The sequence below is a fragment of the Olea europaea genome, unplaced genomic scaffold, assembly GCF_002742605.1.
Source record: "Olea europaea var. sylvestris unplaced genomic scaffold, O_europaea_v1 scaffold2107, whole genome shotgun sequence".
In the NCBI taxonomy this organism is placed as follows: domain Eukaryota; kingdom Viridiplantae; phylum Streptophyta; class Magnoliopsida; order Lamiales; family Oleaceae; genus Olea; species Olea europaea.
Genome location: NW_019239015.1, coordinates 107,005 through 123,806, shown reverse-complemented (window position 1 = coordinate 123,806; position 16,802 = coordinate 107,005). Strand labels below are relative to the sequence as shown.

The following is a 16,802-nucleotide window of genomic DNA, read 5'->3' as shown; positions in this document are numbered from 1 at the left end:
GTTTAGTATATAAACATAATTTGGCTGATATTATTGCGTCGTTAATCTTATAAGTAATTCATTGACAGTGTTCATTGCATTCTTAGATAGATGCATCCGTTATCTGTAAGAATTTTCCATTTACCTATGTGTAGCTGCATAGTCCACTTCTTTTTTATTTGGTATTAACATTTTCATACCTCCAGTATAATGCATCTGCATCAGTTATTTCTGATATCAACCATTCCATTATTTTGTTAATTAAAACCATGTTTGGGAGTTGTTTAGAATTGGTTTGAATTATAAATAGAGATCGAAATTAGTGGTGGATGTATGGGTCTTATTTGTGGGTACTATCCACAAGTGGATAAAAAGTGGTTTGACCAATTATAAAGAGCTTATAAACTGTAGCCAAACAAGGGCTAAGCAAATTAACCAAAAAAGGAACTTTGATTTTGCTTACCTATTTAGCTTTTTCATAGAATGACCAGTGTAATTTATGTCCAGCTCAATGTCGATTTTTGCTTTACAAGTTGTTAAATGTACTGTATGCAATTGCTCCTGGGGTTGTAGTTTGTACCCGTTGGCGTTGCCCTATTTCTTTGTTTTATTTGTGATGTATTCACATGCATATCAGTTTCAGACCACCTATTTCGATTTGTTGTTGTTATACCATACCATTTAGACTATAGAATATAAAGTTGTGCTTGTAAATGAATTCAGGTGGGTAATAGGATAATCAATAAGAGAATACATGTGCGCGTCGAGCATGTTCAGCCTAGTAGGTGCCACGAGGAATTCCTGCAGAGAATCAAGAGGAATGATCAGTTGAAGGCTGAGGCAAAGGCTCGTGGAGAGGTTATAAGCACCAAAAGGCAACCTAGAGGACCAAAACCGGGCTTCATGGTTGAAGGTGCTACTTTGGAAACCGTAACACCTATTCCATATGATGTAGTTAATGATCTTAAGGGTGGCTATTGAGTTAGGCTTTCATTTTGGGCTATTTCTTGTCTGTCTATTTTTATAATGAACACCTTGTGCCCTTGATATAGTTTTCCCGTTTCGTTTTGCAATGTATGTTGAGGCACTTCTTTACTGAAATTACCTTCCATCTATTTTGTTTGTTTGATTCTGTTAAAAGCAATTCCATCCTCTGGGTTCCTTTTCTCCATAAATCAATTCAAGTTTTGCAAATAATAAAAAAAGGTTAAACCCTAATCTTAAGGGTCCCCCACCACTCCTGCCCTGAAGCATCATGAGGGAGGTAAATCGCAGGTTATGCCTCCAAGGGTACAAGGTGGAAGACTGCTTGTACACTTGCACTTACCCAAAAGCCAAATCCATATTTCAGGATTCGAACCCTTGATGCAACAGCCTTAAGCAAAGCTGAATTTCTCCACCCTCCTCTTTTACCACTTGGAGATGTGCCCTGGGGGCAAGTTTTGCAAATAATAGTTATTATACTTTGTGGTTCGATTTAACATTTTCTAATAGTCAATTCTCGTTGTCATTGTACAAAAACCGTCATTTGATAAATTTACAGAATAAATGGGAAAAAAAAATATTAATGAAGTTACTTAAATATTGCATAAATCTATAGCTAAATAATAACAACGAAAAGTTTCATCAATGGCCGAAGACCTCCCGTTAGAAAAATTATCTTTCAGCGAGAAACTCTGCCTTATAATTTATCTTCAATGCACTACTTTAAAGTTTTTAAGAGAATAAAAAATAGTTAAAGCTGGAGAAAAAATAAAGGATATTTAAAAAAAAATTATATATAGGAAATAATAGATTAATGAAATAAGTCGCACGCGGACACATCTCCCGCCCTCTCTTTGTAAAACACTTAAAATTGATCAATCGATTCTTTCTTTTAGTTCTTGCAAAATTTACATGCAACACATACGCCAATCTATCAATTCCCGCTGAATTACTTATTATTTACATCTCGATTCAATTTCCCTCAGTTCTGTAGATCTTCAGTAGGCTATATTTGTTTAAAATTATTCTGAATTTTATTATTTAGGGTTTTAATAGAGAGAGGCAGAGTGCAAGTCTGCCGTTTGGCGCTGGAGACAGGTGATGGCGGATAAGCCACAAGTCTGCCAGCTTTTGGTGCTTGAATATTTGGTTTTTGCTTTCTTTGGGGCAGGGTTTGAAGGAACGGTGGCAGGAGAAGAGTTTGTACCATTGAAGTCTAGAGAGCTTTGTACAAAATGTTGAGTGTGCTTCGGTTGCACCTTCCATCGGACATTCCGATATAGGATGCGAGCTAACGCCGTACGTGCTCTTGAAGCGGTCCGACAATTCTGTCATCACTGAGGATGTAAACGAGTCCAATCCCCTTGATGGCCACTTCTTGAAATACAGATGGTTATTTTCTTTTAATTTTTTTCTCATCGTAAATTTTACTTCTTAATCGAATGCTTAGAGGTATTTCCATTTGATTGCGGAGTCTTGTTTTGCTGTGTACACGTTGGACGGGCTTTAAAGCATCAGTCTTTGCATATTATTTTTTTGTTGCTAATTTCTTGGAACTCAGTTAACTTTGTATGATTAGTTCGTGATTTAAGTAAGACAGCCAAGAACATTTAGAACATCATTTTTTATTACTCGAGAATTCACGTTGGGCAATGAGGGGAGATGGTGGAAAGTCATATGCGGTTAATTCTAATCCTGTAGATTATAGCGAGATACAAAGACGAAAATCATGATATCAGACTGGGTATTCAGACTTCAGTTGGAAAAGCATACCCTGCGATAATGGGTTAAGGGTTTTATAAGTGTATTTTATACACTTAATCGGGGTTCTAAATTAACGATATTTGATAGTCTTTTAGCAAAATATATTCTAAATTGTTGTGTCTTATATTTAATAGGTGAATTTTCATGGATTAAAAGGAAGTGAAGGAAAGAAGAGAAAATTGGGTGAAAATGGCAATATTTAAAGTAAGTGGATTAAAGTGGCCATTGAAAGAAAATTGGATAGCAATTGAAATTTGGAGAATCTACATTATATATTTGTGGTATAAATATAAAATGTGAAAGAAATAATCAAATTAGATAAAGTGCCAAAGTGGTGGGAAACGTAACATTTGTGTGGGATGTCAGGGGTTCGAGTCACTCCCCACGCAGATATTAAAATGTCTTGATTGGGGCTCTTGGGCTTCCTTGACTAAAATAAATATTNCATTTTTTATGGAGAAAAGTATTATAATAATTTGGAGGAAAGCTAGTAAAAATGAAAAATAGGGAAAAACAATAAATATTTTTGAGAGTAGTAAAATTAAGTGTTAAAGATAAAAACCCTTTTGAAATACTTAAAAAATTTCTCTCTCTAAATTTATAAGTGCTCTGTATTATGCTCTTTAAAAATATTGAGTTACTTGAAAATGCTCTTATGATGTCCGACGTTTACTAGAAATGGATAATTGCTATTTCATTTCTCTGTTCGACACTCTAGCCACTAAATATTTAGCTCCAAAGTAAATTCTATCGCTAAATGTAGTGTACACCCATTGGAGCAAGCTACATTACAATGTATTGGATGTGTTAAAGCCAAAATACTGGTTTCTAAAAGTTACCATTGCTCGTCCAAGTGTTTTTCAGATGCATGGCAACATCATCGTCTCCTTCATGAGCGTGCTGCAAATGAAAATGGAGATGAGGAGGAAGAAACATTTGCACACTTTAATGGTCAAGGTAATACAGGAACTGACGTGGATAGTATGAGCTTATCTGCATTGCAATCAAGTTCCACCTTGGGGAATGACACAATTTTGTATCCTGCTGCTATTCAAAGTACTGGTGGTGAAACACTGTTTGAAGTCGGACGCTCGAAGACATATACACCAACAGCTGATGATATTGGCCATGCTCTTAGGTTTGAGTGTCTGAGACAAAATCAGCTCTGGCATTTTCAAGTACAATAATGACTTCCCGTGTGATTCCAGCTCCATCTCCCAGTTACCGTCGCTTGATTCCAGTGAGTGGCATTGATGCGCCAGCTCATTTAGATATGGATGGTCGTATTTCATCTGTAGGAACATTTACGGTGCTCTCATACAACATTTTATCAGAAGTGCCCACTACAAGCGAATTATACAGTTATTGTCCACCTTTGGTAATTTTGATGTCCTTTTTTAAAAGATGTTACTCTTTTTTGAACATTTATTCAAATTAGATTGGGCATCAATTTTCTGATTAAATTAAAATTTAGAAGTCGTCCCAGTTCTAATTATAAACGTTACAGTATGTATATAGTTGTTTGAACTTTCAATACAAGCTTAAAGCATAATAATAATAATAATACAAGTTCAATCATAAAATTTTAGCATTCAAAATTCGTTCTTTTTGAAATAGATAAGAAAAACATTATCATAAATGATTACGTTTTCTAAAGAACCAAGAGCAATCAACTAGCAAGTAAGTTCGTTGAAATATAAATTGAACTAATAAATCATATATTTTAGATAAACAAGTATTTTTTAATATATAAATTCGATGAATAGTTCGATTTGGTTCAAGCAATTTTGAACTTTTGAAACTTACATCGAACTGTTTCTAAACCATTTGATTTGTTTTTGAATCGAAATGTTGACAAGTCCACCAACTGCTGCAAAATCTCATTTTCGATTTTATTTGATGGTTGACTGTTTTTTGTTCACCCCTATTAGGAAATTCAATAAATTTGGGTTACCAACCATCAATTTTAAGTTAGTCACTAAATTGTATAAGGGATAGAGTATATGAGATGTGCTAGTTCAGCAAATCTGAGTCATCAATCATTAATTTTTTTGTTTTTTTATAACTTAATATATTGTTATTAAATTTCATCAATTTCAGAAATTTTCTTCAGATTTTTTGAATAAGTTATATATAGTATCTCAAAAATGGTAAATTTGAATTAACAATCAGTTATTTTTTAGTAATTTCTTTATTGTATATTGTGATTTAATGGAATCACAGTAAAATTTCATTAATTTGAGAAGCAGTTTCCAAACTATAGGTACCACCCAAACAACATCAATAATCCAACAAAGAAACAATTGCAAGAGTTCATGAATTAGACGACTTGTGTGAAAGATGACTAAGTCGTCGTGTTCTTTTGTGTGGGTTCTTCTCTTCGTCCTTTCAGGTTTGTCTTTCCTTTGCAATATTACGTACCAAATGTGACCAATCAATTATAATTAAAAAGAAATTATAAACTTCTTTCTCATATTTTCAGTTGCATTTGTAGCAGTTGAAGTGGATGCATTGCAAAGATGCAGAACAATACTGTATATTAATGGCCGTGATCTTGCAATTTGCAAAAAGAATTGCCTTCTGTATTATCTGGGAATGGAGTGTGCACTTTTGCTGGCACTTTTGGCTCATATTTTTTCTTGTTTTTACAATGGCGGTGATTGAATAACTACACACATATCAAGCATCTTAAATAAAATTATTACTTAGCAATTATTCTCACATCTTACAAAGATTATGCATTCAATGTCAAGACTAACACTAATCTGATTTAACGCATGTTTGGCAGGTATAATCGATTTGAATTGTAAGCAAAAATGAGTAATGGATAGACTGGTAGAACTCGAGGATCCTACAAAATATGTGAATAAAAAGTAAGTTTGACTAGAAAAAATAAAAATCAATCAAAGTGCATTAAATGAATCAAAACAAAAGGATTTGTTGCTCCTTAATTGTGATCGTTCTACTTGTTTGTATATAAGTTCCACAATTCAAATAAAATCATTTATAAAAAAATATATTGTAGGACCTCAACTTTTAGTTTTCCGTAGCAATGACTCCCAATTTTTTACTTTTTTAGCATTGAAATCCTATTATTCTTCAAAAATTGTGACCTTTACAACTTAGAGAATGTTTACAGCCCTGCAGGTTGATAGATGATAAAAAAAAGTACCAAATTACATATTAAGAGAAGTTGTGATCGAGTATATTTAGCAAATATCTAAATACCAAGTTACGGAGCTCTGAGAGTGTTTTTAGGAGCACTTATCCATGGAGTTCCGGCCATTGCGAATCTCCACAATGCAGTGACATGCTCGGGTAATGCGTACTCTATTCCGACTCTTGGACCAACTAGTATCTTTTCTGGCTCTGGTCCATCTAAGAGTTCCAAGCCACCTAAGCCAATCTCTCTCAGTCAGTCAGAATTACTTAATGCATACTAGCCCGGAAAGAAATTACAGATAGCTTACCAAGTGTAAAAAGAGGATGGTTAGACCACTCGGTCGAAATTCCTAATGCTTGTCCAACCTAGAAAAGGAAGTGAAATAGTCAAATAAAAGCAAGCATAGATTACATTTTTACAAAATTACTACTTCCTGAACATACCCAAGGCCTTTTTCGAAGTATTCTTGCATAAAGATGTGAAAAAATTTTGTACGCACGCAATTAATGCCTCCCAGTGAGAAATAAAAGAATCATAGTACCCCCACCAAAATAATGTAGTAATATTATACATGTACTGCTAATGATAATGCTCAAATAGGAGCAGCTAAAACAGATCGAGGACCAGAACTATGGTGAAAGGACTAAAGAACCGCCAAAAAGAATGTGATAATGGTAACTGTCACCTCAGATAGAAGGGATACAAAATAAGTAGCATCTCAGGTGACTGGATTTTCTTCAGTTAAATACTTTAGAAAGCAATCATTAAATCCACTTTTACTGGCTGGCATAAATCAACACAAATTTTACTGCCTTTGACCATGATAATCTGTAGGGAGAAAATAATCCTCAACATAGTATGTTACAGGGAAGAATACATTCAGTTGCATGTACATCAATAATGATAGTTGACTAGAACACGGAGGAAGGCACTGATAAGTTTTGTTTCTTGATCAGCTGTTACAAATGATTCGAGGACTCTTTTAATCACAAGTGTAGTCCTGATGAAAGATCCTTATCTGGTAAATGTAACTCAATGCAAGAGTATGCTTGAAACTGGTGGGCCTATTGTCGCTATATGGGAATGGTCCAATAGTGCCTTCCTAAGGTGTTCTTCGAATTGAGGCACAAACAAGTGGGCTTGGGTGGATCCTTATGCCTAATTCTAGGATATATATAGGGAGGATTGCATCTCCCAACATCTATAGCTTTTGGGCAAAATGGTTGCAGGTGGAGGTCCTGTGTTCGAGTTAATGCTGGAGCATTTACATGGAGTGGGTTTATAATGCTCCTGGATACTTGAAACGGGAGTGGGCCTATTGTCACTATATGGGAATGGCTCAATAGTGCTTTTAGGCCCAAATGGAGCAGGCTTGGGGTGGATTCCTGGGCATGCTTCTGGGTGATATATGGTGGATTGCACGTCCACATCAGCTATAGCTTTTGTGCTAAGTAGTTGCATCTCCCTAAAACTCAAGAAGAAAACCAGCGACTTCCGCAAATATTTATATGTTACCGATGGTCCATTGCATGATTACTGATAGATGCAGCAAGAGTGACTGTTAGAAAAAGAATGAAGTATAGGAATGATGCCTCAATAATCACAAATCAATTATACAATTTGCTGCTTGGTTGAAGACAAAATATTGTGTGCCCAAATCAAGAAGCGAACACATATGCAGATAAGGTCATAATTCACCTTTCCAGGCCCTGTTAGGAGAACCGGCTTCTCCGTTTTTAAACCACGACGCTGCTGAATTGTTTCCAATCCTTGAATAGAAAGAAATCCAGTAGTGAAACTTTAACCACGCAATTTGATCAAAATAAACTCTGGAAATAATGAAAACTTGCAGTTGTGGACCAGGAACTTTTTCCAAGGAGAACCAACATCAGTTAAGATTTTATAAAACACTAAAATACTGATACTTACCACAAATGAGATCCATGAAATAGTTGCTCATATTAGTTAGAAAGTCATTGAATATAGGATGCCCGACGTTCATGGCATTGACTGCCATGATGCGTCAATTCAGGGACAAAGATGAAGCAGCATAGGCAAAAGGATGCATAGGAGTAAAAATAAATATATGATAAGAATTGACTGAATTGCTTATCCAAAATTACCACTAACAGGAGCACATGAACGAATGAGGACAGCAGCTCCAACCCCTTCCTTATCTGCCACAACATTAAGCATGGTATGGAGACCATAGCAAAGATAAATGTATGTGTGTCCTCCTGGTCCAAACTATTACAGTAAAGAATTAGGAGATATTTTGAAAATTTGCCATGTATGGTTCAATATGCAATGCAATAATCAACCTCTTGTATGTCAAAGAATTTAAGTTATTTCTAATATTGTTGTATCAAATACTTCTCAGGGCTAATACTGTCCTGAATTCTCATGTCTTGAATTAACAATGCGGCATACGCACACAACAATGAATAGTGACCTTTAAGGCCTTAAATAAAAGCTTCTGATATATTTTAATTTCAATTGAATTTCTCTATTTCTGCAACCATTATTACCAATAAAAAAAAAAAAAAAAAACACAAAAGACAAGGACAGTATTGCATTTACATATTTACAGTGTTCTCTGTGCCATGCATCACTCAGGACCAGAAGTGCTATCAGATGATCCACAATCCTATTAAATATAACTGGTTGACACTGCATATAAAAATAGAGTTTGGGGACTCAAAGGGAGACATTAGAAGTGAAACTTATTGTTAAACAACAAAAATAATTTAGGAATGCAAAAAGGGCAGGCGAGGATATTTTAGTCTCATAGACATGTTCTGTAGAAAATCAAGTGACAACATTGATCATGATTGAAATTCACAAAACAATGTTCAAAGACGACATAAAGATGAGGAACCCAAAATAAAAAGCTTCAGCTATAACTTATTTCCAACTTAATCGACAGCTGTTTAGCATTGTTCAGCTCATGGACTCTGTGGCCATGGAAGTGGCACTACTCCTAATACAAATCAAAATACCCTACACAGTGAAACAATTAGCAATCTAAAACAATGTTGAGCTGAGGCATTTGGAATTATTGCTTTCCTTTTCCTATTCCGTTCTGCCAGAATATGCACTTGAAACGAAATTTGGCTCAATTTGACTGCACATTTGGGTACCTTCCCTTTAATTTATCACCTCACTGCCGATTTTGAGAATGTCACCGTTCAAAAAAAAAAGAACAGCGACCAGTACTCATACAATCTTTACCTTTTCTCCATCAGAAAATCTGAACTCTTCTACAGAACTTCATTTGTTTACACATAGCTTAAGCATTTAGGTCTTATCAACGGGCCTTTGTAAGAAACCGAAGTAGCATCCCTAGGGTCCCACCATCTGTAGCCATTGACTATATAAAAACTAATGATGTAGTACGCCATTTTCAAAATTAGCCCAAACTGTCTTCCCCTAATTATATATCTAAGTAAACGAAGAAAAAAAAGTAAAGCAGAATGGAAATAAGAGGAATATCATCTTACAACAGGGGCAGTCCTTGATGTAATACCAAATCGGGCGTGGCAAGCTGAATCATTGGGCCTATAAGCTTCCACCTATTGTATACATTAAGTCATTAACCCATATAGATTGTATATACTATCACATTTATCCTAAATCAATTTAACACCCAATTTACGCACATATATACATAAATAGTTTAATCTAACAACTCGTTTAAGAAGGGAAAAATTAAAAAGTAGAATATCACCTCGGTTATCTGAAGTACAACGTCATCTTTCTTGAGAAACTTGCCCAGCAAACGTGGGGCAAGTTCAAGGGCATCAATTTGGTAGAAATCAGGACCCAAGATTGCCCATTTGTCGTAGCATAAAGACGATGGGGATTGCGATGCTGGAGGTATCATTCCTCCATTTGCTTGAAACTTTGAATTATTCTTTCGTTTTGGTTTCCGTTTGACTTTAATGGAATTTTCGATGGTTTTTGTGGGATTTGATAGGTGTGTTAACTTGTTGAGACGTTGAGGGGTCTTCCCCTTGTTCATTCGGCGGAGTGGATGGTTTTTGTGGGATTTGATAGGTGTGTTAACTTGTTGAGACGTTGAGGGGTCTTCCCCTTGTTCATTCGGCGGAGTGACGAAGAAAAACAACAAAACTTGTGATTAAAAAGCAGGAGACTCGTAATCTGAAGCTGAAGCATACAGAGACGAATGAAGGGCTTTCGGCGGGTCTTAGAGAATGTTCGGGCCTGTTTTTTTCACTCATTTTTTTACTGTTATTTTATTATTCCAATCGTTATATTTGACTTCTTCTCTCACAATTGGATATCCCACTTTTCTCCTAACGATCAAAAAATTAATTCTCAAAATCACTCCCAAACAGACTCTTAATGAACTAATTACACACCGTCAAGAACAAATTCCTTCTTTATTTTTTTTTAAATATATAAGTTGGCCACATTCTTTTCTATCTTGCAGCGCCTAGGCTCGAGTTTTTGTTGGAGAATTGAGCCCCTGTTTGTTTTCCATCTTTTTCTTCACTATCAAAAGAAATAGAGTCATTTCTGGACTCACTACCCACCTGACATGATTTCTTTGACTTGCATCTCACATTTGCTTAGAAAAACGTTCACACGGTTGGAAAACTCATTTTTCATACAGAGACGAATGAAGGGCTTTCGGCGGGTCTTAGAGAATGTTCGGGCCTGTTTTTTTCACTCATTTTTTTACTGTTATTTGATTATTCCAATCGTTATATTTGACTTCTTCTCTCACAACTGGATATCCCACTTTTCTCTTAACGATCAAAAAATCAATTCTCAAAATCACTCCCAAACAGACTCTTAATGAACTAATTACACACGGTCAAGAACAAATTCCTTCTTTATTTTTTTTTAAATATATAAGTTGGCCACATTCTTTTCTATCTTGCAGCGCCTAGGCTCGAGTTTTTGTTGGAGAATTGAGCCCCTGTTTGTTTTCCATCTTTTTCTTCACTATCAAAAGAAATAGAGTCATTTCTGGACTCACTACCCACCTGACATGATTTTTTTGACTTGCATCTCACATTTGCTTAGAAAAACGTGCACACGGTTGGAAAACTCATTTTCATTTTGAAAAAATGTGCAGCAAACACAAGCTGAGTGAGATTATAAAGAACTAATTTTAAAAATATTTGCTACGCTTCATAATTGACAAAAAATAAACTCATTAGAGAATTGAGCGAGGTTATAAAAGAGCTAATTCAAAATAATAATAACTCATTGGAGAATTGAGTGAGGTGATACAGAGCTAAATTTTAAAAATGCTTGCAATGCATCATAATTGGAAAAAATTAGAACGATAGCCGTCCCAGCTTGGTTGAGTGCATCCAGCCTAGGAAGGATTAGGATTTAGTTTGATATGGTCAAACCGCAAAATTCATAATTGGATAAAATCTTGTTAATCTAATTTGTCGAGATTACAAATAGATGGGAATCAAAACTCCTACATGTACAAGTAAATAAAATACTACATTTTGATCGTAAGTCCAAACTCGGAAGAAGCAGTCGTTTGTGCAGGTGAAAATGAAAACAGTGCGTGCATAGAGAGATTTCTGATAATAGTATCAGCCACCGCTGCCTGCAACTGTGACGGGCAGCGTTGGCGGTGGCAATGGCTATGGCAACACATTCACAAGAGGGACCCATTGAAAGGGTAGTAGTAGGAAACTGCACATGGAAAGGTTGGGAAACCTTCAACCCTCTTAATTCTTGAAACTCCTTTTGCAACCTCCTATTTTCACACCATTTCTTTAGATGCGCATAACTTACCTCTGTCTGCTTCAACTTTGTCCTGCGTAATCATATATACACTGAATAATTGTTCCAATATTGCACTCTCTCATGAATCAACAAATGTCACATAACTAATGTGTTTTTCCGAGCAGAATTATGTACCTAGCTCTTCGGTTCTGGAACAAAACTTCCACTTGGCGAAGATGAAGATGCGCAACAGCTTTACAAGAGCAATCTTATCTTTTGTTAGAGCATATGAATTAGGATAATATTAGTAAAAGCTAGTGTAATCCATGACATATGGAATACAAGTCATTATCTGAATTGCACTTTTGGTACACACAGTGGACAATATAATGAACACTTCTCCTCCAATCTTCTTGACCAAACATGCAAGAAATGTACCCGCACAAACATACATGTATTTGCATTATGTGACTTACAGGATTGAGGATGATGTGTCCTTTGAAGCTTTCTTCAAGAAAAGCATGCTTTTTTTTTAAGGGTTTTGCCATTCTCTTGCTCATCACTTGCCCTTGTAGAACCCCATTTATCTGCATCAACAAGACTCCATCCCAGCAAGTCCCCAGTTCACATCCTGCAGCCCTTTTCCCCTTTCAGGAACTACTGTTACAAACTCAAACAATGCTTATGATTTAAACTTAAACTTCATGTTCAAGACTAAACTAAACAGTATTAAATAAAAATAGAAAATAAAAATCTAAACTCTTGTTCATGCAACAATTTTATGTGAGCCTGCAAAACAATGGAGGGAAAGGAAAAAGATGAAACTGGACTGGTGGATCAGACAGACCTCTTCTCCCTCTTTCATTTTCTATGGTTTCTTCGCTTCTGCTTTCACCTTCAGTAGTAACTAAACTTCCCTAAAGCCATGCAAAACCCGAATGGCTTTCGTGTGTCACCTGAGATCAAAGCCAACTCCATAAAAGAGAAATTAGATGAAAAAAGAGAAAAGAAAAGGAGAGTATTGTAGGAAATGGCTATAGCCAATAGATTAAAGGAAGAGACCCTGAGAAATTTAAAAGAAACCCATTATTCAAATCTTGATTTTTCAATAGCTTTACCTGGCAATAGTGCTTCTAATAAAATGATTTGCCTAATAATCCATGGTTGACAAATTGCACGTGAATTTATATAAACATACGAAAGGTTTTTACACGTGACAGTGGATTGATTTTGTCCAAACAATGGTGTCTAATTCCCAGAGCCACAAATTATGAGAATATTATTTATACTTTTAATTAATAATGTTACTAATGTATTTTCATATGATTTTTCAGTTTGTGCCCAATTAGGTCAGAACCCAGTTATCTATTTTCTTATGAAATCTGCAAGTTTAGTAAGTTTCAACATTAATTGTCACGTATGACATATGAGTCTGATAGTTGGTGACAAACGAAAAGAGACATTAGCATTAAACAATAGAGAACCAGATGAAGAAACTATATAATGATGGTAAACAACAAACTTCAACACATACAAGTTCGAACAAGCATATAGAGATGCACGTAAATGTGGTACATGCTCAAAAATAGATGGACCTCCAGAAAAAGAATATAAGAGAAGAAACAGCTTAGAAAAGAGAATTCCTGAATGATTAAGACGTCCATATCTAACCTCGGATTCCGCATAAATTAAGTGCTTCGTAAGTACATTCAGTATTCATAAACTTGACCAAAATTTCCTCTTGTTCCGGTAAAGTACATTCAGTATTCATAACTTGACCAAAATTTCCTCTTGTTCCGGTATTCCTGACTAACAATTTACCCATGAGCCAGTCAAATACGATGAACAGAGAGATTAAAAACTGCTTGTGTGGGAAAAGCAGTAGCCAGTAGATGTTCTCCCAAGGAAAATAACAAAAACAACATGGTTCTTTCTAGAGCTGCATTGTAATGAAAGAAAATTTTATATATCAGCTGTTGACGCGAAACTGTGATACTCTGCCCAAAAAGAGTGACCCCATGAGATGCATAAAGTTTCAAACTTATAGAATACAGATCCATGAAATTATTTATTCTAGTGGTAACAGTACGCTTTAGGAAATTCATTTTATGAAAGTTGGGAAAAGTAGCACATCTAAAAGCTAATCCAGATATAAGCAAGATTTAAATCTTAGGAAGCTGCAACGGGAATAGATGTTAAACACATACAAGCAAAGCCATGAGTTTTATACAAGAAAAGAAAAAATGGCAAATGGCACAACCACTTGTTCAAAGAACCAATTGTTTGTTAATTATAATAAAACCGTCAATATGTCAGCAAAGTCAGAACGAGTAATTCAGAATGCAGTTCTACACTTCGTATTTCCCCAAACAAGAGAAATACCATCATGTCATTGTCAGCTACCCCTTCTCCAAAACCTGGATTTTAATCAGTTGAGGATTCTTTCTTTCTATTTCTTCCTTCCATCATTTTTTCTTCTTTTCGAGGTTCAGGTTCATTTGATAGCAGCTTGCTCTCCTCTTTATTATCACATTATCACAACAAATGCCAAGGGGGAAGTAACCTTATTAACAGCGCTGATAGAAAATCCACTTGGGTAGTATAGTGAACATGCAGGTCGCAAGAAAATTCAGCCATTAATTTGATTACTCTACAATTCTGTTTTCAGAAAAACCTGAATAAACATGTTTGAGCGCAAGCCACAAAAGTAAGCATATAAATAAGAATATGCTTATCCAATCACACCATGTGGACGCTAGTATTGAAATTTTAAAGCAAAAGCACAATTTTATAGAATTTTTATATTATGCAGTAGTTTTCATCCAGAAAATTAAATATAGTCAACAAAATCTCAAGGATCATCAAGGGTACTAGAAGCAGATGTACAAATATGACTAAAATTTTCAAGGTTATTTAAGGGTGAAACCACTAAACCAGCCTTGGTCAAATCTTGAAAATTTCGTATGCCACATAGATTGAATTTTAAGCAACACAAAACGGTTTTCACATATCACTAACTGTAGTACTGAAATTTTCTTGGAACTAACGCCCAGGTATAAAGATAATTTGTACCAATAAAGTGCTTGTAAATATTTGAATCCCACTGTGTTCTGAACTCTTAACAGCAAATCACATGTCAAATCAGTTCAGCCTTCTCCTCCTTCGTGCGCGTGAATCTCCACTATCCACATCAGAAGTTCTTGATGCATCATTTCTTCTACTGGAAGATGAAGTAGAAAGCAATACTCTGGAATCTATTTCAACAGCATTATCAACTGTCTGGCTCTCTGAGTGTATAACGGCAGCAATGCTTGACGCAGAATCCCTATCATCAACTGGTAGAGGCTGTTCAGGATTTCTTTCTATAGGATTGTTTCCCAAATATGAATATTCAGCCATACTCCCTGCAGCTTGACTTTCACCAGAGCTTAATCCAGAAGGGAGGTTGGGCAAGGTAGCAGCTTGATTTGAATTTGATCTACGACGCAAGTATGATGAAAGACGGCTTTCCCTTGACTCATAGTTAGTGAGGCGGCTTTCTGGTAAGTCAACCCTATCAACAGCTCTCCTTTCCCTAAGCAATTCTCTAGAAGTCAGAATCCGGTTGAGATATGAGCTAAATCTCACATGTGATTCATGTGGATCACGGGAATTTCGAGACTGATTCTGGACAGATTCCGGACTCACCTCAAATGCACTTCCAAGATGCTCTGTCATTTCCTCCATCGGATTAATGGATGCAGTCCTCTGAATAGTTTGCCTCCAGCCCTCAACCCGCAGTGCTTGGGGCCTGAGAGGAATGTTGTTCAGACTAGAATCCACCTCTTGCTCCCGCCTAATACATCCAGAGCCATTAATTGGGATAACATTTTTCACTGCAACTTCTCCCTTACAAACAGGACACTCCTTAGCAGCTGAGTGATGATGTAACCACCGGTAAAGACAAGGCCAGCAAAACAAGTGACCACAGCAAGTTACAACAGGATCCTTGGCCAACTCCAAGCATATATTGCAATCAAAAAAGCTCCCTTCAACACCGTTATTCTTTTCAACATCTTCCTTCTTTCCCAAAGCTTCATCTTCCAAATATCCATTGCCATTCTCACGAGTTTTGGCCACCTCGGTGTTTCTTTCCTCAGCAGCCACACTACCCTCGCCAGGTTGTAAACCATTCCCCCCAATTATTTCGAATGCAAAATTGGGATAAGATCCTGAGCCGGGTTCGCTAGCATCGCCCCAATTTTCAAGAGGCCCCAAATTAAGATCAAGATTCATGGCAGCAGAAGTCTCATCAGCCATTATAAATTAACGAACCCTAAAATAAAAAACCGTGTTCCCGTTCAGGTCAATCTAAACTTCTACTTTCTAACTCGCAGACTCAAGGATTTTTTGCTATATAAAATGAGTCGAAACCAAGTAAATTTAGTCAGACAACAAAACCCTAATTTATTAAGTCGAGAAATCCTAGCCCCAGTTTTTCGTTTTCTGAATTGAATTAAACCGCTATCTTGATCTGGTCAGAAACATAAAAATCCACATAATTCATGTGCTTAATTGAACAAATATGCAAACTTTATCTGTAAAAACAGATTAAAACCCAAAACAGGTCAACCGAAGGGGGGAAAAAGCACCTTTTCATCACTAACAACATTGCCAGAGAATCATCCGGCCAAAACTAAACACGAATTATTGCAGTAATTTACACTCCACATTAAGAAACGACACAAATTTAAGGGTTCTCTTTAAAAGCAACTAAGACCAACGCTTGGAGAAAAGATGAGTTTTGGATGACACATTAGAATTCAGGTTCAGAGTAAATGGTTGTGCTGGTGTTATATTCTTGGATCGGATACTCGACTAGGATCTTGACGTCATTTTTGGCTTGGAATTGGAATTGAGGATGGTGAGGCATGCTAGTGGCAAAATAGAGCACGGGAGTAAGCCATCGACCCCTCTATGGGACCCCACTACACTACTTTTACCTTGAAAATTTGGCCCAAATAAAACTTGGGAAAATTGCAGCCGAGATACCGAATATTTCGTTTATTAGCAGATTTTGCCCAAATCTTTAGTTTGTGCCACTGGAGGTACCAAACCTTTCAAAAATCTGCACCCGAAGTTCAAATGGATGGAAACCATCCGTTTGACCGTTAGTTGACCAATAAAATTAAACATTGACCAATTTTTGACTAAT

The 16,802-nt window shown here is 36.1% G+C and overlaps 2 protein-coding genes across 5 annotated transcripts; both read right to left on the bottom strand.

Moving 5' to 3' along the window:
- Positions 1–5,822: 5,822 nt before the first annotated feature.
- On the bottom strand, positions 5,823–10,118 carry LOC111380211 (DNA-3-methyladenine glycosylase). Of its 2 annotated transcripts, none has more exons than XM_023003710.1 (7): positions 9,927–10,118; positions 9,618–9,846; positions 9,391–9,462; positions 8,014–8,137; positions 7,589–7,659; positions 6,198–6,255; positions 5,823–6,123 (listed from the first exon to the last, which is right to left on the bottom strand). In XM_023003710.1, exons 1-7 carry the CDS (start codon positions 10,064–10,066, stop codon positions 5,960–5,962), a joined length of 858 nt encoding a protein of 285 aa, XP_022859478.1. In that variant the 5' UTR covers positions 10,067–10,118; the 3' UTR covers positions 5,823–5,959. The 2 variants fall into 2 exon arrangements, with proteins under 2 accessions (XP_022859478.1, XP_022859477.1); XM_023003709.1 differs by having other exon boundaries at positions 9,618–9,902; positions 9,983–10,118.
- Positions 10,119–11,570: 1,452 nt separating this feature from the next.
- Positions 11,571–16,567, bottom strand: LOC111380224 (E3 ubiquitin-protein ligase TRIM39-like). 3 transcript variants are annotated; one of them, XM_023003723.1, is made up of 4 exons: positions 14,681–16,567; positions 13,280–13,547; positions 11,804–12,564; positions 11,571–11,699 (listed from the first exon to the last, which is right to left on the bottom strand). In XM_023003723.1, the coding sequence occupies exon 1, from the start codon at positions 15,905–15,907 to the stop codon at positions 14,750–14,752; it is 1,158 nt and encodes a 385-aa protein (XP_022859491.1). In that variant the 5' UTR covers positions 15,908–16,567; the 3' UTR covers positions 11,571–11,699; positions 11,804–12,564; positions 13,280–13,547; positions 14,681–14,749. The 3 variants fall into 3 exon arrangements, with proteins under 3 accessions (XP_022859491.1, XP_022859490.1, XP_022859492.1); XM_023003722.1 differs by having other exon boundaries at positions 11,804–13,547; XM_023003724.1 differs by lacking the exon at positions 13,280–13,547.
- Between the last annotated feature and the right edge of the window lie 235 nt (positions 16,568–16,802).